Genomic DNA, 24,356 nt, shown 5'->3' with positions numbered 1-24,356 from the left:
GACATACAGCCCATTGCAAACGTAGTACAGCGTCAAGTTAGTATCGGCCCCTCCGAACAGTTTTTAAAAATTCAAATAGCATAGCACTTTAATCGCTAGAAGAAATAGTGCGGGGCTGTAGCATAGCACTTTAATCGCTAGAAGAAATAGTGCGGGGCTGTAGCATAGCACTTTAATCGCTAGAAGAAATAGTGCGGGGCTGTAGCATAGCACTTTAATCGCTAGAAGAAATAGTGCGGGGCTGTAGCATAGCACTTTAATCGCTAGAAGAAATAGTGCGGGGCTGTAGCATAGCACTTTAATCGCTAGAAGAAATAGTGCGGGGCTGTAGCATAGCACTTTAATCGCTAGAAGAAATAGTGCGGGGCTGTAGCAGTTTGGAGAATGACTTTTGGAAATCTTAGGAGAAACGTTGGGCGACTATGACCCCGAACTTACAGCGCCCCTTCCTCACTTTCCCCACGTTTGATTAAAAAAAGAGGGGGAGGGGGATTGCGAATGTAAATTCTTTGGTTGAGAGAGGCATGACTAGTAAAAGTTTGTGAAACCCTGGTCTACAGTGACCTGCCACGTCGCAATATGTGGCCAGTGGAGACCAATAGCTCGTTGCCACGTCATATGATTTATTCAAAATAATTGTTACAATTTTCTGACTAGAAGCAAGTTGTTTTTTTAATTTTATTTTTATATTTTACTTTATGTTCATTGTTTCTCTATATTTAGTAGATCATTTTCTTTATGCCACATGTGGTATCTACATTCTAACTCGATATGTGTCTCATGGATGTAAGAGGCTAGACATTTCCCTTGGACGTACATCTCAAAACCATTGGTGACCAGGACTCGTATTAACAATTCTTGCACAAACATCATCTCAACCAGCAGCTAAACATACAAAGTAGGCAAGTAAAGAGTTGGTCTAAACAGTTTATTTCTTAGAGCGTCAACTAACTTCTAGGCACACACCGGGTACAGGGACAGCAGTAGATCATAAACTCGGGAAAACATTAGTCACGTGAATAGTTCTAAAGAGATTTGAAGCACTTCTTTGTTGGACACAGTTGAAGCTCCAAGAGAACACAACCGGTGATGCACTTTCACACACCAAATAATTGCTGCAGGATTGTGTTTGAAACAAAAAATAATGCAGTTCTGGGAGGGTACCATTGTAATAAGTACAGCTTGTGAAACAGGAGTATGCTTTCCCATTAGGTTCTACTCTGTCAACATGTCAAAGATGATGGACTCTTGAAACAAATTTAAAAGATTATTTATCGCTTATTTGGAGAAAATATTTTGACATGCAGGTAAAAATTAGCAAATAGTATCTAAAAAAAAACACGAATGAATGACCTGATTCTCAATGGTCCAAACTTGTTTAAACAGAACTGGACTAAAATCTGGCCAATTCTGAAGACAAGACGTTTAAACTGGAAACATACCATTACTCTGTCAGGTACACAAAATAATAGAAAAATGTCTAACAAATGATCTTCAATCAAAATAAATAAGCAGCAGTCTCAGCACCTGTATGCATCAATACATCAACTTAACTAGAGATGACTAATGCTTGCTTCTATGTTTGTAAGACCCCATGATTAAGTTCCTTCCCTGGCTATCAGCCAGTAGTGATACAGCAAGTAACATCCACAAGGCTAGCAATGAATGAAAAGTCCGTCTCATAAATCAACCAGGCACTTGAAGTGGCACAAAGTAGGACAAAGCACCCAATGTACACTAGAGAAATAAATGGATGATTGTACCAAGAACCGAGAGTCTCACCACCACCATCTAGCTGGCCGAATGAAACAAATTGTACGTTCTGGCGGCCAGCTTCAATTGATGAGCATTTAACCAACCAGGAGAACGCAGAAAGACAGCGCGGTACACTCCCCTGTGTAATCGTTCCAAAATGTAGTCCTAGAAATAGCCAGCTAAGAACTTCACGGAGTCTCGCGAGACAAATCCTGTTTGAAAACAGAGTTAACTTTAATGCTTTCTACAAGTTACGTAGTAGGTGGCTTCAAGTTTCAACGCATTTGTCATGGAGCATGTCAAATTTATCAAACAAAATGTCCTAAACTAGGCTAGGCTAGAAAATGTCCTAAACTAGGCTAGGCTACAAAATGTCATATACTACACTACATAGATGTGCTGATCAAACTCCACCACTTCCTTTGTATCAACTCCTAATTTAAAGCTACAACACTGTACTACTGAGAGATACTTTGTACTCCACATTCAGTGGACACTGAAACTATCATATACTAAGGGAGAGGTCAAAGTAATTGGCTTTAAAGAAATCTACCAGAAACTACTGCAGCGATGAACACAACTAATCTCATGATCTGGTGGCCTGGCGCCCATACACTTCTCAAAACCTGCCCTTGTTGCTTTCAAAAGCCAGAAATTCTCATCAATATATACACCTTGACCTACAGACAAAATACATTAGAAAATTGCCCATGCATGTTTTCTTATTAATACCCAATTTTTGGAACATACAAAATGAAAACAGACTAGAAACAAAAAATTTCCAATGCACACCCCCCCCCCCCCCCCCCCAAACCAGTGATGGAGGTTACTCCAGATCAGGACTCAAGGCAACACTGTCAATAAAAAAATTGCTCACTAGGCCTTTGGCTTGTTTCTACTACTGCCATGTGTAATGGCATTGAGACAAACAAATGTCAATGAACGCTATTGAACCCACTATGTTTATCATTGAGTTGTATATAAATGTTTGTCACATGATTAGGTGGTGAAGAGGAGTAGCTTCTATCTGCTCACTTCCCAGAATGCCTAGCAAACAACTCCTGGGTTAACATAGAAGAGATCAACATTTGTAAAGAAAGTAGCAATAACAATGAGTCAGTACTCAAGCAAGTCAACATAAAAACATTCATCATAAAATAAATATGGGTAAATAGAACAAGAAATGAAACAAATAATTGCATAGAAAATCTCACAGGTCTAACTATTGCAGTCATTCAATCCTAATTCATTGAACTTGTGGAGCAAATGCTTGCAATGCTTGGTATTCATGAGATTGTCTGCACTACGAACTTAGCACAGTGATGGATGACCAGCTACAACTTTGAACTTGAATGTTAATCTAATAGCACTAGTGACCATCACTTCAAATGAGTGTAGTTCAAATATACTAGCCATTACATCTACTTTGAAACTATCAATACTCTTTTGTTATAGTTGTAACAGACACACTACACCAATACTTCTACCAATACTACAGACTTCAATCTGTCACACAGTCAGTCACTTCAATCTGTCACACGGTCAGTCACTTCAATCTGTCACAAGGTCAGTCACTTCAATCTGTCACATGGTCAGTCACTTCAATCTGTCACATGGTCAGACTTCAATCTGTCACATGGTCAGTCAATTCAATCTGTCACATGGTCAGACTTCAATCTGTCACATGGTCAGACTTCAATCTGTCACATGGTCAGTCACTTCAATCTGTCACATGGTCAGTCACTTCAATCTGTCACATGGTCAGACTTCAATCTGTCACATGGTCTGTCACTTCAATCTGTCACATGGTCAGTCACTTCAATCTGTCACATGGTCAGTCACTTCAATCTGTCACATGGTCAGACTTCAATCTGTCACATGGTCAATCACTTCAATCTGTCACATGGTCAGACTTCAATCTGTCACATGGTTTGTCACTTCAATCTGTCACATGGTCAGACTTCAATCTGTCACATGGTCAGACTTCAATCTGTCACATGGTCTGTCACTTCAATCTGTCACATGGTCAGTCACTTCAATCTGTCACATGGTCAGTCACTTCAATCTGTCACATGGTCAGACTTCAATCTGTCACATGGTCAATCACTTCAATCTGTCACATGGTCAGACTTCAATCTGTCACATGGTCTGTCACTTCAATCTGTCACATGGTCAGACTTCAATCTGTCACATGGTCAGTCACTTCAATCTGTCACATGGTCAGACTTCAATATGTCACATGGTCAGTCACTTCTTTTACATCCTTAACAAAATAAAAAACAACAACTATTTATTGAAGTTCAGTACACAGACCATTTTGTACACACAGACTAGTAGGTTTGTAATCTTTTTGTGTTAAGTTTCAACCTTGGGCCTTAGGTAGGTAGCTCACACTATTCTTAGCCAGAGACCCAGCTCTTCTATAATACAAACCGTAACCAATAACTTCCACTAGTGCAATGCTTGCCCAGTTAATCTACTTGTTTCATCATGATTTAGTTCCCTAACATTCACATAGACTACTATGACATCTTACTAGTTTGATATTTCTCTAGACTACTATGACATCTTACTAGTTTGATATTTCTCTAAGTTTTGATACTTTAAAAAAAAAAACAGACCAAAAGCAGTCTATGTACAAAACAAGTTCAGTCATTACAGACACAAGAGTAACAGACTGACTTTTTAAGACCTCTCTGTACAGATAACACTCAAGGGACATACCTGACAATTACCTCATCACTATCTCTGATTTTGAGACCTACTGAAAAAAAAGAGGCCATTCATATTCCCAGGGCATTCAATGTTCTGTGGGCATTCTATGTTCCCTGGGTAGAACACATACTAGAGGGACTTTGTGAGAGAAGCACAAAACCTTTATGACCTGAACAATCTATGCTAGTAATTCAACTAGTGGATTAGTATGAAGGTTATGAAGTTTCAGTTTCTATATTTATTGGAGACATTTAGGAACATTTAAGAACCTCCATTTTCCCTAGGATTCATGTGGCCAGCACATAACTTTTTTTTTCCTAGCAGATTTCCTAAGAGTGTTGGGCATATTCATTAATGTCCTTCAACTTGCATTAAAATGCAATAGAGTCATAGCAAGACTTTTCCGTTGCCACTATGATCTGTTTCACTCATCTATTATTCCCCATGTCCAACTGTTAACTATAAACATACAAAAGAAAAAACATTCAGAGGAAATCACAGTTATAAAGATTTCTTAGGTCAGTGCTTCAAGTCTAGAAAACAAGTAACAATGGAATAACAGAGTTCTAAATATGTAAAATATATTATATATATAAATATAGATCAACACTTAATATAAACAAATATTATATTCAACAGCTTTCTATTCAAGTAAATACACCAACAACAGGTATCAGAAAAATAAATTCACAATATAAAAATAAGATATATATACATATAAAACTGACTATATACTTCAATGAGGACTTTCATATACTGCAGTTTGCATCGCTTGGTTTACAAAATTAACCAGAGTGTAAATATAACAGGCATAAAAAATACATTCATAGAAATATATAGGACATACTGATAAATATATATTGATAAATAAAGAAATGTCTATATATATTAAGCATAAAGTCCTGGTCTAAGAAGTCCAATTGAATCAAACAATTATTCCTGAGGCTACCAAATGCAGACACTCTAGAAGCCCTACACAGTGCTGACCAATCATTTCCCTTGTAGTTCTTTGGAATCAGCTCAGCAATTGGCCAACTGTCTTGGAAGTTTGTCTAGTTTCAGGACAGACTTCTTATTGCCACACCTGAAATGAAAAAAAAAAGTCTCTGATTAAGTTGAAACTGTTAACAACTACTTATTGTACCTAACAAAACATGAATCAATAATAAAAAAAAAGAACTATTAGTCAATTAATTATTAGTAATTAATTATTTTCTTTAATGTTGAAAAAGGGAAAATACATCTACATTATTGAGGGATATAGTTGTTACTGTGGAGTTCTTTCCCTTAGATAGGCTTTTTTAAAAAAAATTATATATATAAGTATTTTTATATTTTGCTTGTTTAAGTTAAAAAACAATAGTATATCCATTTTTTCCAGAAATTATACCAATCTGAATCATATCTAGAAAAATTAATATTTGCAAAGTTCATGCTTTTGATATGATTTTAAACAGTTATCTGCTCTTTGTTTACAGTTTAGTTACAAGACCTGGTCTACACTACATTTGTAACGAAACTAAATACAGAAGAGAAAGCAATATGTAGAAGAAAAAATGGAAGGAGGAAGGTTGGGAGAAATGTTGAAATCAATAGATAATCTAAGCAATGTCAAGGATGCTAAGAGCACTATAGCCAACTAAATATCTCAAGCGTAGCAGTTGATCTTCAGTTCAACTCTGCTTTATTATTGATAGTTAGCAGGGGTGTAGCTAAGGATTTGGGGGACTGTAGGGATTGACCTCTATGGGGGCTCCTTGCATTTTGACATTGACATCATGACATGAGATAATGTACGTAATCTATACTATAAATTACAAAGTAAGGCGTATGTATGTATGTCCAGCATAGAAATCAAAACCGTTTGACCAATCTTGATAAAACTTGGCAGAAATGGTTCCTTTGGGTGCTAACTGGAACCGTAAGGTATGTATAGTAGCCCTAAAATAAACTTAAGACCCTCAAAAAAAAATTTGCCCAACTCTATGAAAGTAATAGTATCTTATACTACACTTTGCACAAATAGTTTTTTTCCTTTAACACATGAAAATTACAAAATATAGCCTATTGATTTCATTATTTAATAAAATTAAGTTTCAAATTTATCTTTCAAAAGCATTTTTACATAAAATCGTTCCTTATATCTGCGAATTTAGAATCCTGACGTACTTTATAATCTCATTCATCTATCGAAGCCGACATCCAAGTCTAGACTCTAGACAGTCTAGATCTAACTCTAATTCTAGATCTAATTTAAAGAGAAATGATCTACTTTATACTTTAACATATTAGCATACAAAATAAAGACCATTCATTTCATATTTTAATTAAATCAACCAGTGGCATAGCTAGGGTGGAGGGATGGGGGGGGGGGAGAATTAGAAGATCCCCCCGGACCCCCACATCTAGTGCATTGAGCAAACCTGGAGTTGGTTTCAACAAAGTGTAAGTGATGTTTCGTAACTTCATCAAATTCTGTAAGGAATTACAAAGATACTAGGAAGTTCCCAGAATTGGGTGAATTTAGTTTTTCGTTGTGACCACGTAAGCTTGCGTTTGTTTTTGCTAAGTACTTAATAGCTGCTGCTACACGCTTCAGAATATCTCTCCAATACTGCTAATTTTTCAAAATTTGTGCATGTAACATACGTGACAGTTCATCTGGTTCTGCCTTTTCTTCTTCTAAATTCCACTTCAAAAAAGCTGTGGTGGACTCCAATTCTTCATGTTCTTTATGTCTCTCCGGTTTCTTCCATTTGGTTTGTTCAATGCACTAGATGTCTTGTCTGTGGTGGACTCCAATTCTTCATGTTCTTTATGTCTCTACGGTTTCTTCCATTTGGTTTGTTCAATGCACTAGATGTCTTGTCTGTGGTGGACTCCAATTCTTCATGTTCTTTATGTCTCTCCGGTTTCTTCCATTTGGTTTGTTCAATGCACTAGATGTCTTGTCTGTGGTGGACTCCAATTCTTCATGTTCTTTATGTCTCTCAGGTTTCTTCCATTTGGTTTGTTCAATGCACTAGATGTCTTGTCTGATGTACACATGAGAAACAAAACAGACATCCCAAGTGTGGAGAGAAGAGGAGCCAAGATCGCTTGCAAAGTTTTCCTGTTGGAAGCTTTCTAGTGAAGCATGATGATGTCAACAAAACAAATTGCGGACCCTCATTTGGGGGCCCCGCTCTAGTGGGGAGCCGAGGGGATCTTCAAATCCCCCCCCATTGTCCCACCCTAGCTACGCCACTAATAGTTAGTAGCCCATTTCTTTTTAAATATGTTTTTAGTTACGCCACTGTCAAAGAGTTAACCTCTAATACTTCCCCACATTATTATGTTAGCTCACAAATTGAAGAACTTAGAAGTTGGATTCTGCAAGACTAAAAAGTGCCAAAAATTAAAACCATTTTTATTATTATTTTTCACCTTTTCAAATGCATAGATTATTAACACTACCTACATTCCGATACAGCAAGCCAGCTATTTATAGTTCTGAGTGCTAGATAAAAATGTCCTAGAGAAACTAATCACGCAATCTTCCTATTATAACAATGGTAAGAAAATAGAACAGCGGTTTTTTCTTTAATAATGATTGACGACCTTTTTTTTTTTGTCTGATTGGCTTGTAAATGGAATATGATCTAATCCAAACCTTTAGTGAGATTTCATTTCGAGCTATACGTCGCGTGATCAAGAACATTTTTACCATTGACATGCTATCTATCAAGTGTTGGGTTTTTTGTACTCCGTGGGGAAAATGTGCATAGTGTTCATTTTAGACTGAGACTATAAGACTAGAGACTAAGACTTGGTGGAAGTTTGTTATTACATTTTTTTTTCAATTAAAAACAACATTCGACAAACGAAAACAGGGAAAAACAGAGAAGTTCATTGAGTAACTACACGCAGACGTCTTGTATCATTTTCACGTTCCTTACTCAACGAGTAGCTTCCTTAGTCAACGAGTAGCTTCCTTAGTCAACGAGTAGCTTCCTTAGTCAACGAGTAGCTTCCTTACTCAACAAGTAGCTTCCTTAGTCAACGAGTAGCGCTGATACAGTTTGCTGAGGTACTTGTGAGGGAATGATTGTGCGGTACTTTTTGACACAGGTCTCTTTCTTTGACCAGGAAGATAAGGGGCATATTACGAATCTAAAGCAATTTCCCGAGATGGTCACAGGAGACTGAGATGCCCTCATCAGACTCGGAGCAACATCAGTCTCAATCTTGTAAGATTTTTGTTTCATAAACTAACAGTTGAGGTGTTTGGTGTTAGAAAGCCTATAAGGTCAATGTTTGGGCTAGAAAGCCAATAAGGTCCTAGTGTTTGGTGTTAGAAAGCCAATAAGGTCCTGGTGTTTGGTGTTAGAGAGCCAATAAGGTCCTGGTGTTTGGTGTTAGAGAGCCAATAAGGTCCTAGTGTTTGGTGTTAGAGAGCCAATAAGGTCCTAGTGTTTGGTGTTAGAGAGCCAATAAGGTCCTGGTGTTTGGTGTTAGAGAGCCAATAAGGTCCTAGTGTTTGGTGTTAGAGAGCCAATAAGGTCCTAGTGTTTGGTGTTAGAGAGCCAATAAGGTCCTGGTGTTTGGTGTTAGAGAGCCAATAAGGTCCTGGTGTTTGGTGTTAGAGAGCCAATAAGGTCCTAGTGTTTGGTGTTAGAGAGCCAATAAGGTCCTGGTGTTTGGTGTTAGAGAGCCAATAAGGTCCTAGTGTTTGGTGTTAGAGAGCCAATAAGGTCCTAGTGTTTGGTGTTAGAGAGCCAATAAGGTCCTGGTGTTTGGTGTTAGAGAGCCAATAAGGTCCTAGTGTTTGGTGTTAGAGAGCCAATAAGGTCCTAGTGTTTGGTGTTAGAGAGCCAATAAGGTCCTAGTGTTTGGTGTTAGAGAGCCAATAAGGTCCTGGTGTTTGGTGTTAGAGAGCCAATAAGGTCCTAGTGTTTGGTGTTAGAGAGCCAATAAGGTCCTAGTGTTTGGTGTTAGAGAGCCAATAAGGTCCTGGTGTTTGGTGTTAGAGAGCCAATAAGGTCCTAGTGTTTGGGCTAGAAAGCCTATAAGGTCAGTGTTTGGTGTTAGAACGCTTATAAGGTCCTAGTGTTTGGTGTTAGAAAGCCAATAAGGTCCTAGTGTTTGGTGTTAGAGAGCCAATAAGGTCCTGGTGTTTGGTGTTAGAGAGCCAATAAGGTCCTAGTGTTTGGGCTAGAAAGCCTATATAGGTCAGTGTTTGGTGTTAGAACGCTTATAAGGTCCTAGTGTTTGGTGTTAGAAAGTCTATAAGGTCCTGGTGTTTGGTGTTAGAGAGCCAATAAGGTCCTAGTGTTTGGTGTTAGAGAGCCAATAAGGTCCTAGTGTTTGGTGTTAGAGAGCCAATAAGGTCCTGGTGTTTGGTGTTAGAGAGCCAATAAGGTCCTAGTGTTTGGTGTTAGAAAGCCAATAAGGTCCTGGTGTTTGGTGTTAGAAAGTCTATAAGGTCCTAGTGTTTGGTGTTAGAAAGCCAATAAGGTCCTGGTGTTTGGTGTTAGAGAGCCAATAAGGTCTTAGTGTTTGGGCTAGAAAGCCTATAAGGTCAGTGTTTGGTGTTAGAACGCTTATAAGGTCAGTGTTTGGTGTTAGAATGCTTATAAGGTCCTAGTTTTTGGTGTTAGAAAGCCAATAAGGTCTTAGTGTTTGGGCTAGAAAGCCTATAAGGTCAGTGTTTGGCGTTGGAAAGCCAATAAGGTCCTAGTGTTTGGTGTTAGATAGCCAATAGGGTCCTAGTGACTTGAAGGGTTCTACCCCCACACACTAAGGGCACTTTTACGTTTTTTCCCCTTACCAACGAGTGTAGGTATGAACTCAGCACTAGCAGGCCCTTTCTATTGATTGAGCGTTACAAATACAAGTCAGAAACAAAATTAAGACTTTCTTATGGTTCAATGATACATCGTGCTTTTAATTCTAGAAAAGTTGAAGCAGAGATCAGATTATTACGTGCATAGATCTCATTAGTGAGCTAATCTTAATAATCCTAACCTATGTTTTAGTGGCTGCACAAACTTACCTTGACGGTACTGTCGACGGCCCCAGAAAATATCCTGCCCCTGGAAACTGCCAGACAAGCCACGCTCCCCTGATGTCTGACCAGCGTCTGTGTACAAATCATATTGTCCATACTCCACACCTGGACACAAAGAACAAACAGAAACATTTAGTCTTCAGTTTGCGTTAATATAGGAGCGCGGTGGCTAAGCGGTAAAGTGCTTGGCTTCCGAATCGGAGACCGGGGTTCGAACCCTGATGAAGATTGGGATTTTTAATTTAGGGATCTTCGGGCGCCTCTGAGTCCACCCAGCTCTAATGGGTACATGACATTAGTTGGGGAAAAGAAAAGGCGGTTGTTCGTTGTGCTGGCCACATGACACCATTGTTCACCGTAGGTAACAGAAACAGATGACCTTTACATCATCTTCCCTAAAGACCAAAAGGTCTGAAAGGGGAACTTTTTGTTTTACTTACGTTCCTATTGTCTCCAGTTAGAGAATACTGAGGAGGTTGAGACGTTGACTCAAAACAAAACAACAACACGAAAAAAGAAAACAAGAAGCCATGAAATGAATGGAACATGTGTATGTCATTCAACTACTGCTGTCAAGCGAGGAACGTGGAATACTAGCGCTGACGACTTGGTAGGCTCCATGTTGACTTCATCAGCAACAGCAATAGTCCCCAAAAAGTTCACTCAAGGGAGCTCATAAAAAAAATACACATGTTCTGTTCATCGTCATTTTGGGTGGGAGTAGGACACCTAGGCCTAATTAGACACACACGGACACCTAGGCCTAATTAGACACACACGGACACCTAGGCCTAATTAGACACACACGGACACCTAGGCCTAATTAGACACACACGGACACCTAGGTCTAATTAGACACACACGGACACCTAGGCCTAATTAGACACACACGGACACCTAGGCCTAATTAGACACACACGGACACCTAGGTCTAATTAGACACACACACGGACACCTAGGCCTAATTAGACACAATGTCAACGCTTAGATTTTACTTAAGTGTTCATAGAAAGACAGACAGATAAGTCTGCAGACAGCTGGAAAAGTGAACCTTACAAACAGATAAATAGCCATAGATTTTAATCTAGAGACACGGTTCTAATCACAACAACATGATTGTTTAAAAGGAGAGAGACAGACAGACAGACAAAAGAAGTATTTTATCAGAGACTAGACAACGCAATAAACCCAGGAGACTTTCTCTACCCACAAGCCAAATTCTCTGTTGAAAAACAAAAAAAAAGGGGGGGGGGAAGAAGAGAATTGAATTGTGCCAGCAATAACAGGGTCAGTGGTCAGCAGGCACGCGTGCTGGGCTATTTACTGACCAAAAGGAAACATAGAGCATCTCGTGGTGAGAAGAGCTAACACCCTTCATTATCTCCCGTGCCACTCAGGCCACGCCCACTCACTCAGGCAGCAGGGAAAGAAAAGAGAAAGAACTCCGAGAAAATGTTCTATCACTCATCAAAACTGAAAATATCTGAGAAGTTTTGAAAACACTAGGGAAGCTAAATAAAGAGAAAGTTTAGGAAGACATGAATCAAGTCTCAAACTTCAAACAATGGAAACGTCATTCTAACCTAGGGAAACGTCGTCTTCATCCAATCGAATGCACTAAATAAAGAAAAGAGAAACCCTCTTGGAGACTCGGACAGCATTCAATCAAAGCCAACTTATTCGACGGATTTAAAACACAATTAGTATCACGTGTTTATTGATATTCGACTTTCCACTACCTTTCACTTACAGTACAACGTCAACACATTTCAAATCTATTCACATCTTCATCGAGTGAGATTACTTTTGGTAGCAACCACAAAATGATTCCATTAAAAGAGAAGTGATACTACTGAAGCAGCAGGAGTTGGAAACACGCAAAGATCTAAATGCATGGCCTCTGATGGCTAACACATTGGTCTTTCAAACTTGTTTTTACAAAGCTTATATCAACTCACACTTTCTCCACCTGTCCATTAAAAGGTTTGTACACGTTATTTTACCCACACCCAATCTCGGATCAAGTTAAACATTTTGGACAATTATTTCTAGTACTTGACAAAACAAGGATCAATTTAAAACAAGGTTACAAAGGCAGTTTGAGTGAAGACACAAACTCAACATCGGCCCCCGAAGTGTCCACCCAGGCAGGTTCCAATACTTTCAAAAAGAACATCAGATTGAAATTTTACCAAAGACAAATGACAGAGAAGAATGGAGAAAGAAGGTTGACGGATCTTGTGTGGTGCCCCAGCGGTCCACAGACCAAAAGATAGGTGAATGTGAATGTGAAGTTAGATGTGAACCTGGCCTAACTAATGTCTAAGCGTGGTCGAGAGGCTAATGGCGCTTGAACTTGGCTTGGCTACCTAGAAGGGGGCTCAAGGTTCGACACCCGACTCGGGCAGAGTTGCGTTTACTGAGCGCCTAGATACCCCCTCCCCCCACTGGTCCACAAATGAGATTGGACCAAAGCGCTCTGAGCATGCTATAAGCATGAAAATAGCGCTATATAAAAGCTATAATAATAATAATGAATGTATAATTGCTCTAATTTTTTTGTAAAGGGACAATCTCTTTTTCCTGATGATTAAGAGATTTCCTTAAAAAAAATTCCTATAGTTCAATGTTATATTAGTAAAATAGTGCTTTGCAGTTCACGCGAAAAAAATATGAAAAACTACTTATTAATTGTTGTTTTAAATGATGTCCAACTTATATGCATACTAAATAGATTTTTTCTCTTAAAAAAAAAAGTAAACATTTTATTTTGTGTACAAGTAAAACATGTATTTGACAAAAAATCTAAAAACATTAGCATAAATGTGTTAAAAATATGGCATTCCACATAAAACTAATTGCGTCTTTTTCCCCTTTCGGGAGCCGCTAAAAAAAGATAGTTAAGCGACTATTGGTTATTAATTATTTTGTTTGATATCGAACAAGGGAAAGAAATCGTACTTGATAGATGTGGTAATATAAGTCGAATTAGTCCCCTTGAGGAGGCTTAAGCCCTGAGTTCGAAGCCGTACAACATTCACCCAGATTACCTCCTTCTCCCCCCCCCCAAACTGGTCCCATGGAATCATAGCGTAGTGAGAAAGATAAAAGCATGAAATTGCGCTAAACAAAAACAAGTGGTAAAAATATTTCTAATTGCACAGATTTATTTTGTTTGTCTAGATCTATTACAAACTTAATTACATGACTAATCCAAACTAATTAATACAATAGTACCTATAAGCTTTCTTTTTTTTTAATAATTTTTTTGTAAACATACTAAACAAAAGTGTATTTTAGTATATATATATATATATATATATATATATATATATATATATATATATATATATATATATATATATATATATATATATATATATATATATATATAATCTTTATTATCCGTAAGGAAATTTGTCTTACAATTTGTGCATTACACCAAACAAAAAACATTATAACTATAAGAAACCAAAGTGTACATTCACACCAGACTCACTCATAATTTACATGTGATAAAGTTAATATATATATGCTAAACAGTACACTGAATGAATTCAAAAGTGTGAGCAAGCTATTTCAAGCCTGTAAAAGATGAGAGTCCTGGCTAGAGGACAAGTAGATATGTGTGTGAAGTGAGCGACAACAAGGACAACTACCGGAACCTCTCAGTCCAGTTTCAATGTGCACAGGGCCGCAATACTTTAAAGTTTAGGTCTGATTATTGGTAACGTGGTAACTGTTTATGTAACGTCTATATATATATCACAGCAGGACCTGCATATACCACTTATATCTGTCTATATATATCACAGCAGGACCTGCATATACCACTTATATCTGTCTATATATATCACAGCAGGACCTGCATATACCACTTATATCTGTCTATATATATCACAGCAGGACCTGCATATACCACGTATATCTGTCTCTATATATCACAGAAGGACCTGCATATACCACTTATATCTGTCTATATATATCACAGCAGGACCTGCATATACCACGTATATCTGTCTCTATATATCACAGCAGGACCTGCATATACCACTTATATCTGTCTATATATATCACAGCAGGACCTGCATATACGTATGAAGTTGGGAAGCACGCGAGGTGGAAATGATCGAGTCCTACTCTTCTCTTTCTTACAAATGTTTTTTTTTTTTTTTTTTACAGATTTAATTCTAACAATAAAACTTCTTTCTCCACTAGTGACCTATTGTATGTACCCCATGTTATAAAATGAAAACCAATGAGCTGAATTATTCTGAGCCAAGTCTATCTTTAAAAAACAACTAAAAACATTTAAGTCTAAATCAGTGAAAAATAGAGATTGTACAAGTCTAAAAAGTTAAGTCTACATTAGTGAAAAATAGAGCTTGTACAAGACTAAAAAGAGATGATTATGTCTACAAAAATACAGTTAGGGTCTACCTGCTAGGTGACATCGCTTAATTTTGTCTAGCAATTAGACTTCGATTTTTTTTCAGTATGTCTTTACCCACAGACTCAATTGCACTCGGTAAACTTGTGAGGTCCCAAGCTATTAAAGCGACGAGGAATGGACTAGCATACACACTTAACAAATCTAAGAGGTGGGAGAGAATAAACATTACAAGAGACCTAGTCAAATACCTTGTAGTATCAGGTTTTATTACAAGAGACCTAGTCAAATAACTTGTAGTATCAGGTTTTATTACAAGAGACATAGTCAAATACCTTGTAGTATCAGGTTTTATTACAAGAGACCTAGTCAAATACCTTGTAGTATCAGGTTTTATTACAAGAGACCTAGTCAAATAACTTGTAGTATCAGGTTTTATTACAAGAGACCTAGTCAAATACCTTGTAGTATCAGGTTTTATTACAAGAGACCTAGTCAAATACCTTGTAGTATCAGGTTTTATTACAAGAGACCTAGTCAAATAATTTGTATTATCAGGTTTTATTGTTTTTTTCAATGCATTTTCCTTCAATCTTTCTTGATTGCAGACTCATCAATCACGTTGTTCAAATCAATAAGTCGCAATGAATGATAGGTCATTGATTGCGTCAAAAAATCTCAAACTCTAGCAATCCTTCAAGGATTTCACAAACTTGATGTCTTGTGATGCTATGTGACTCATGGCAGTTCAGTTTGTTTGCTTCTCATGCTATTAGTGCTGGGATTAAGTTCCACCTTTTGACCGACTTCATTATAGACCACACGGTCTGAAAGGGGAACATTACTACTTTTTACTTTTTTTTTTGACCGACGGTGCTGAGATAATACACCAGGTCACAAGGTCAATTAGTAAATACTGTGCCCAATGCCGATAATCGACCACTCAGGTCAAACAGACCCAACGCATTAGCACTGTCCGCACCTCGGTCAGAGAACAATTGGTCCGATGCTTTAGAGTGAACAGTTCACCCGAGCTGGCCGCATGTCTGTAATCAAATGGAACGTACTATCTCATCAGTCAACCAGACACATTGCTATGTTGAAAGCCAGCGTTGCCAACTAGAGCGCGCCTTTGACTAGCGTAACAAGTTTGTCTTTACTTGATATTTAACATAGAGCTAATAGAGAGCAACGTGCCAATTGAAGGTAAGCAAGAAGAATGAACAAGAAAAACGTGTAAAAATTACTTTGAAAACAAAGCTTATATTACGTGTAATTGTATCAATTACTTTGGATCAGTCATGTTATTATATCTGTGACAGATCTAGACTGACAATAATAAATCTGTGCGATTAGAAATATTTTTACCAATAGTTTTTGTTTAGCGTAATTTCATTCTTTTAGCTTTCTCAATGCACTATGATCCTATCATTAGTCTGGACCAGTAGGGAAAAGGGATGGGGGAAAAAGGTGGTATCTGTGTGAAGGTTTCCGTGATCGTTTTAAAATGCATAAAAAAACTTGTTCACTCAGGGGACAAGCCTCCTCAAGGAGACTAATTCAACTTATACCACCACATCTGTCGAGTACGATTTCTTCCCTTGTTCGATACCAAACAAAATAATTAATTAAAAATAGTTAATAGAAACTAACTGGTTATTATTATTTTATTCTTAGTTTGTCAAGTACAAGAAATACTTGTGCAAAATTTCAAATTGATAGGAGATTGGGATTAGGAGAAATAACGTGTACAAACTTTTGACCAGACAGACAGAGTGAGATGATATAAAGCTTTGTAAACACTTCAAGGCGCAATGCATCATAAACCAACAAGAAAACTGTCCGAGTGAAACAATCATTTGGAAGTTGAAAACAAGCAAATATAAAATCCCTTCAAAAAAATCATCAAAAGGGGAAGAATTCCGTCCTAAAAACTGTATATAACAATAATGTACAAGTTATATCCCTTATTCGATATCAACAAAATAATTATTTACCAATAATTAATTCACTTATTGAGAATTTTTCTTTATTGATTCATGCTTTTTTAGGTAAAATAAATAATTGTTTACAGTATCAACTTGATCGGAGAATGCGTGACGGAGAAAGAGCGTTAACAATTATTTAAGGGGACTAAACCCGGCAAATTTAGTCGTATATGTGAATACAGAACTATTGGCTTTCCTTGTTGCTATTAAATTAAATCATAAATTACCACTAATTAATTGTCTAAATGGTTACTTTTTTTTATTGTTTCATGACTTGTCTATGTCAATGAATAATTGTGCAAGGTTTCAGCTTGATCCAAGAATGGGTGTGGGAGAAATAACGTGTACCCACTTTTTACCAGACAGACACACAGACAGACAGTGAGTTGATATAAGCTTTGTATAAAAAAAAGGAATTCGTTCAATTCGATCCAGTTTCCAAGCTCCTGGAAAATAAAACTAATAACTCAAGATTGACCCCCAGAACAAGTAAATCAAAATGTTTTCAGAATCGGACTAATTGTTGTTCATTGTATACATTGTACAACTAAATAAACGAGCTGGATGGCTATATTTAGTTTGAAAGCGACAAACACGACAAGTTTGGTTGTCTTGTTCTGGAGAGTACAAGGAGGTTGCCTAGTCACGGACACGAGGTCGATCAGCAACCAATTGAACTAATATACCAACAGCTCATTAAAAACTCGGAACGCAAAGTTTGTCCTGGAAGAATCAGAGCTAAAAATAGCATTTCTTTTTCTTCAATGTGGTTGAAACGTCTGAGCGCATCAAGGACATGGATTTATGACATCCACGCAGACTTCTTTGTCATGTTCAGTGTGTGAAATGTTTCGTGCCAATGCCAACCAGAACTTCTTTATTTCTAGGGTTAGGATCCAAGTGTAAATAACCGCCGTTAAGTGGTCATGCTTCACATGCATGCAGAACAAACATACACGTACAGGTTTAACTATTGCCCCAAGAGACGTCGATTTGACACGCCATTTACTCTTTAGTCTGAGACATTCTTCTGACCAGCTATTCTTTGTTGACCCTAGGGTCCATTTCCTGACTTGACTTAGTTAAACATATTTCGTGGACTACAGAGGGGAAAAACAAATGGTGACTCACTTGTTGAGCAGGAGAAGCAAAGTCAAAATGTAGTTTGAAACTGAAGGCACAAAATGATCATTAAGTTACATTTAAGAATAAGTTAAAAGCTAAATGGTGAACTGTTACTAAAAGTAGAGGCCCAAGTCATACATAGTCATTTGATATATTTCTCAGTAGGTCAACTATTTTGTTGAGAAAACCATTCAGGGAGTTGGCGGTTACAATTAAATATTTCCAACACTTGTCTAATGAACAAAAACAAAGAATAGTTGAACGTCTAGAGTCTAGAGTCTAGATTTAATCTATCTAGGTCTAAATCTAGACGATTAATCATACAATTATTAGATCTATAAATCTAGATCTGAAAGTTCGTCTACTATTAAATAAAATAATTGAGAGATTGTTAGTTCAATCTACATCTCGGTTCATTTTTGATTGACCGTAGCAGGGATGGGCAAGCTTTTTGTATCGAGGGCCGCATTAAAATTTTTTTGGGGAATGGAGGGCCGCATATATATATATATATTATATATATATATATATATACGTGTGCGTGTGTGCGCGTGCGTGTGTGCACACACTTACAACTTAGAAAAATACGCTAGCTAACCGTATAATGTCTTTTAATTCATATTTATACTGTAGTATACATTCATTTTTTCTTTTATTTCACACTCCCAATTGAGGAATTACAACAACAGTTAGCGATTTCTGAAACCAATTTTACGATTTAAAAAAAATCGCTACTTTTTATATCACAACATTTCACAACAAATGTACTGTGAAGTATTTATCTGTTTACACTCGTTCGTAATGTTCCAGAACTGTGGAACTAGCTTACTAGTTGTTATCCTTGTGACTGATGTCAAATTACAGTCAGTCACCATCGACCTGTGATAACACATTTTCACACAAACAAAAGGTTGTTCACATATGTTAAAGCTTAGGAGCAAAGTTTTTCTAAGTGTGGAAATACAGCTTCTGGCACTGATTAAGCTACCGCGGAAGTACTGACTGGAACTTCTCTTACAGGTTATAATTTGCATGAAGTTATGTTCTCTGGAGCTGAAGCAGCTTCTGCACTAAATTGTGAGCTGATGGTATTGAAAACTGTTGTTTTTTTGACATCTTAAAATTTGCTTTTATTTATTCCTTAATTAAGGAATGCAATAAGTCTCGTACCTTTAACCATTTCACTAGAAATATTTTCGCTTTTCAACAAAAGAAAATTACAAAACCTGTTTTCACTTAAAGGCCTGTACTAGAGACATTGTAAAGCCTTGTTTGAAAACATTTAATATGTACTTATATTTCATATGCTTGCAGCCTATTGTAATGGCTGCCATGAAAAACATGAAATCTGTCTTCCACTCTTCATGGAAATACTAGTAACAAAGACAGTCAATGTCCTTCAAGGAACATAGAAATTTCTTCCTTGAGATATTATATTCTTCTCATTACCTTTTCCATGCTAAGCCAGCGGATACATCGGAATATTTTGTTTCTAAATCTTCAAGTACTTTTCTAAACCATAAGCTCTGATGGCTTTGGTCATTTAGATGTTGGAGTTTCAAATATGTCGATATATCATGCAGCTTCGAGCAAACTTTCTTGTTTAGAGTTTACGGATGGGATATTCTTTAAAAAAATGTTTTTCCCAGTCAAAGATTGAGCTCTATAAGTTTTTACACTTGCCATCTGGTTCCAAGCATATCCAATACTCAACACAGTTTTATATAGCATTGAATAAATACTGGCCTGAGATTATGTCTTAGACTGAGTGTATTGAAGTATGGCCAACAAAGGTAACCTTCGTTTACTTGAATTTAGAATTATTTTTAATATATTAGCATTTTTATTTGTATATAATGTGGGCACATCTGATTTCTGTAGGTGTTCGCGGGCCGCATAAAACACTTTGGCGGGCCGCGATTGGCCCGCGGGCCATAATTTGCCAATTCCTGCCTTAGATGTATGTTGACAGGATAATTCGCGATAACATGAACAATAGTGTGGACTCTATTGTACTCTATATAGTAAAAGGGAATACTCGGATAAAAACAACAACAAACAAACAAAACAACATCTGAATGTGTATGTTACTAAGTTAGTTAACAAATGAGAAAAAAAAGCTCATTAATAGTTTTTCGATTGTGACCTTAAATTGGATTAGATTTACCAATTCGCGAATCCATCAACGAAGCTAGATTTATCAACGAAGAAATGTCACCTATTATTAAGATGTATCTCCTCTGAATTATTATTTAATTTTTTTTTTTATTTTTGTGAAAAAAAACCCAACTTCTTGCATATTTAATTTAAAAAATTAAATGATTCACTTTCAGAAAATAAAAAAAGTAGCCGTTGCACCAGAACTTAGCAAGATCTACAATATCAGATTTTCATTGTCTTTTCTTGTTGTTGGGATCTAAACGGGAAGGACGGACAGATTGACGGACGGACAGACAGAGCACACAAAGCTAAAACAAAACCTAAAATGTATCGGAAGTTTATGATCTCATCTCCCCCCCCCCCCTCCATCGTATTCTTAAATGTCCCATGACTGTGATAACTGTTAGCTTATCACGAAACGAGGAAATAACTCTCAAGTCGAATGTCCAAAAAAAAAAAAAAAGATTACAGAGATAGTTTGTGTGAAAACACAAACTCAAATTCGGACCCCGAAGTGGCCCACTCAAGCAGGTAAAAAGGTAGATTTCAAATATTTTCAGCATGAATATCAGAAGCTTTGAACTGTAAACTAATAACCACCAAAAGTAGATATCTGGCCATTGAAAGTGAAGAGACATGCATGTATCGAAAGTGTTGCTGATACAATGGTATGGTTAGGCCCACTGACGACATGATACCACAGGATACGGTGATTAGAACGTATATTAATCTTATTACATAGTTAATATTCATATGTATTCAATGAACTTACTATTACGAAGATATGGTTTAATGTTAACCTGGCCTAGTCAATGTTAATGACTGATTATCTAATTGTTGGTTGTCTAAAGGGCCAATCTCTCATAGATTAAAAGTAGAGGTTTATTAAAGAATGCGTGCATTCTCGAACGAAATGAACAGCTAAATGATGCTGACTAACCCTTACTGAACTGAACTTAAATAGAGAAACTGGTGTCCATTAGAAACAACTTAAAGCTAGACGTTCGTAACTCTACGAGTAGGACATTGAATAGAAATACCGAACACGTTTAAGCTCGAACGTAATATTCAAAAAGTAAACTGAACGAATGTACTGCGTATCAAGGTATCGCGTGGTGTAACGCACTCCTCCCCTGTCCCGTCTGTCCAAACAGAAAGCAGAGATAAAGTGTTAAAGTCAAGAATTTGTAACCACATTAGACAGTGAGCAGTGGTGACACGACGTCAACCAATCAGAGAGCACGAGTGCCGTCCACAAAAAGGCCCCGTCCGTCCTGGCGCGTCATCAGATCCAAAGGGAACACACCAGCAGCAAGTCATGAACGCCATCAAGTTGAGCTTCCTTGTGGTTTTTGTGCTGGCGCTATTCTCCGTGGCCGCCAACGGTAAGTCCGGCACCACTCTGTAGATAGTCAAGTGTAGTGTTGGTGTTAGCAGGACGTCACGGCGTGAGAACCCGTTACAAATATAATGGCACGGTAGTTGTAGACATGTTGTAGTGAAACAAGTAGGCGTGTAGAATGACCATTAGGACTTACAGAAAATATTTATAATGAAATCGATCCAATTACATTAAGAACTTTTCATTGTGTCAAAAATTATACTAAAGTATACCGACATTTTTTATTTCAGAAAAAAAAGGCTTTTATTTTTTGTATTGTTTGGTAAACATTTAAAGATAATCTAATTGCATTTATTTTTTTTTAAAATCCTATTTTATGAATTAAAAAAAAAAAGTTTACAAAAAATCAGCATACCAAGTATAACATCAATTTGAATTCTCAACAATAACAGATCGAGAATGCTTCTTGGTAGTTTTCAATTATTTCATGTTTTATGTCTTTTTTACTTTGCGTCATATAGATCTATTTCTAAGTACATTGAATTGGACAAAGTTTGTTTTTTTCTTTGCGTCATATAGATCTATTTCTAAGTACATTGAATTGGACAAAGTTTGTTTTTTTCTTTGCGTCATATAGATCTATTTCTAAGTACATTGAATTGGACAAAGTTTGTTTTTTTCTTGGTAATGTCTTTTACAGGTTTTACTTTTTTGTTTGTTTAAATCCCAAAGTGCAGCTAGTTAAGATAAATGAAGTACAATGTAAGATTTTCGGCCAAATAATAATGCTAGTGTATACATTTTCAACCAATTAGGGTCGGATTTACGGCAAAGCACAGTGCCTCACCTCTCCCTTTTTTTTTGGGGGGGGGGGTAAAAAAGGCCCGGGGGGTAGAGGTTTAAAAACTAAACTAAAAAAAAAAACCCACTTTAAAATGCATATAAAGAAAAAAAAGAAGAGATGTGTAAATGACACTTATGCGTCCTCTTTCTTTCACTCCTTCAGTACAGATGCTTATTAGCCACTAGTGAGAACATTGGATTATTGTCTTACTTCATTTCAAAACAAGGGCTAAGAGAATATTTTTCTGTTTCGTTGGCTTCATAAACAGAGAAAGGGGTAAAAAAAAACAAATCATTGAAGACATTTGTATTTACAATCAATAGCGATTCTTCACGCTCCTCTTTCTCTTTCCATTTCTTGCATGCATTTTTAGTGTCCGGAACGTTTATGTTTGTTTCCATTTCCTGAGCATTCAGTCACTAAGTGTAGCGTACACTTTGCCAAACCCTAAAACTTAGAAAATCTTCCCCTAGAAATAGTTACATAATACAGTAGATTACATTCTGACTAGAATGTTTTAATATTGATCTGAAGTATACATACTAATAGGCTTAAAACAAGCCTTCCAAGAGATTAGGGCTCTCAGTACTTAATTCAGGCCCTAGAGTAATTCAGAGTTAGGTTTTGCGTTAGTAGTGGAATTATTATTTGGACAAAGCTTCTATCAACTCACTCTGTCTGTCTGATAACAAGTTTGTACACGTTATTTATTGTGGGACATTTCAGCTTGACCCGAGATTGGGTGTGAGAGAAATAACGTGTACAGACAGACAGACAGAGTGAGCTGATAGAAGCTTTGTCAAAAGTAATGACCTATGCGTGAGTACGTTATCAGTTGTGCATTGTTCGACGTATAACTACTTTAAGAGATACAGAACAAACAACCAAAAGCAATCGGTTTCATCGACATGAACCCAAAGCGTACAAAGCCATTTTTAGTGTAAATGTTCTTCCTTAAAAACAAACTCTATATGTTTGGATTGAAAAAAAGAAGTATTAAAGCAATGAATTTTTGACACATAGACCTGAAAGGATTAGAGTCAACTGTGCAACGCACGTGGCAGGGGCGCCCCAAAAGGGCAATGGCATCGCCATTATGGTTCATTATAGAAAGTAAGGATTTTCGATCATCAAAGTTGTATTTCTTTCTTATCAAAGCTCACAGATGACGCGCCTCTCCTTGCTCTGCTCTCAGATAGCTCCGACATATAGAATTACATAAATGAACAAAATAAATTTCTCCCTAATGAGCGACAAAGTACCTGTTATTACTTATCATGAACGTACAACAGGCAATTTACAAGATTAAAACGATAGGTGCTCAATTTTCTAAATGGAACGTAATTTTTTCATAAAGTCATAGAACTTGTATTATTATTTTTTCCCCTCTCGTGAAGAGAAAAATACTTCCCATAGACGTACTGGGGTATGCTTTTTCAAATATCGTCAGCCCTTTTAAAAAAACACTATTTCTATTAGGTCATTAAATAGACTGGTCTTACAGTATCTTCATTTAGGTTAGGTCATTGAATTGACTGGTCTTACAGAAGTCTTTATCTGGAATTATATCATTGAATGGACTGGTCTTACAGAAGTCTTCATTTGGATTAGATCATGGACTGGTCTAAATATCTTCATCTTGGTTAGGTCACTGAATAGACTGGTCTTACAGAAGTCTTTATCTGGATTAGGTCATTGAATGGACTGGTCTTACATTATCTTCATCTACGTTAGGTCATTGACTAGACTTATCTTACAGTAGTCTTCATCTGGATAAGGCCGCTGAATTCACTGTAGCTTGCATTCCATAATGTTAAATCACAACTGAAAATTCTCAAAAGTTTTGGCCTTGCAAACAAAAAGTCAATTGAAAGTTTCTTTCTGTTTCTGTTTCCAATTCTGTAAGAATGTGATTCAGTTCATGCGTAGGTCATTGAGAGCAACTTTCATTTCTGCCGCATTCAAGAGCAATCCACCATTTTGTTTGG

General features: G+C 37.0%; 1 protein-coding gene across 6 annotated transcripts in view; it reads right to left on the bottom strand.

Moving 5' to 3' along the window:
* Positions 1 to 911: 911 nt before the first annotated feature.
* Positions 912 to 24,356, bottom strand: part of LOC106051216 (E3 ubiquitin-protein ligase TRAF7-like) — a 69,144-nt gene continuing 45,699 nt past the window's right edge. For all 6 annotated transcript variants that reach the window (XM_056020490.1, XM_056020494.1, XM_056020491.1 and 3 more), the window contains 2 exons: positions 10,505 to 10,624; positions 912 to 5,554 (listed from right to left, as the gene is read on the bottom strand). In XM_056020490.1, the coding sequence (XP_055876465.1) occupies positions 5,543 to 5,554; positions 10,505 to 10,624 (132 nt within the window). In that variant the 3' untranslated portion in view covers positions 912 to 5,542. The remainder of the gene's footprint in view (positions 5,555 to 10,504; positions 10,625 to 24,356) is intronic.

This window comes from Biomphalaria glabrata, chromosome 2 (assembly GCF_947242115.1).
Source record: "Biomphalaria glabrata chromosome 2, xgBioGlab47.1, whole genome shotgun sequence".
Taxonomy (NCBI): Eukaryota; Metazoa; Mollusca; class Gastropoda; family Planorbidae; genus Biomphalaria; species Biomphalaria glabrata.
The sequence above is the reverse complement of the archived record's forward strand: the minus strand, read 5'-3'. Positions and strand labels throughout refer to the sequence as shown.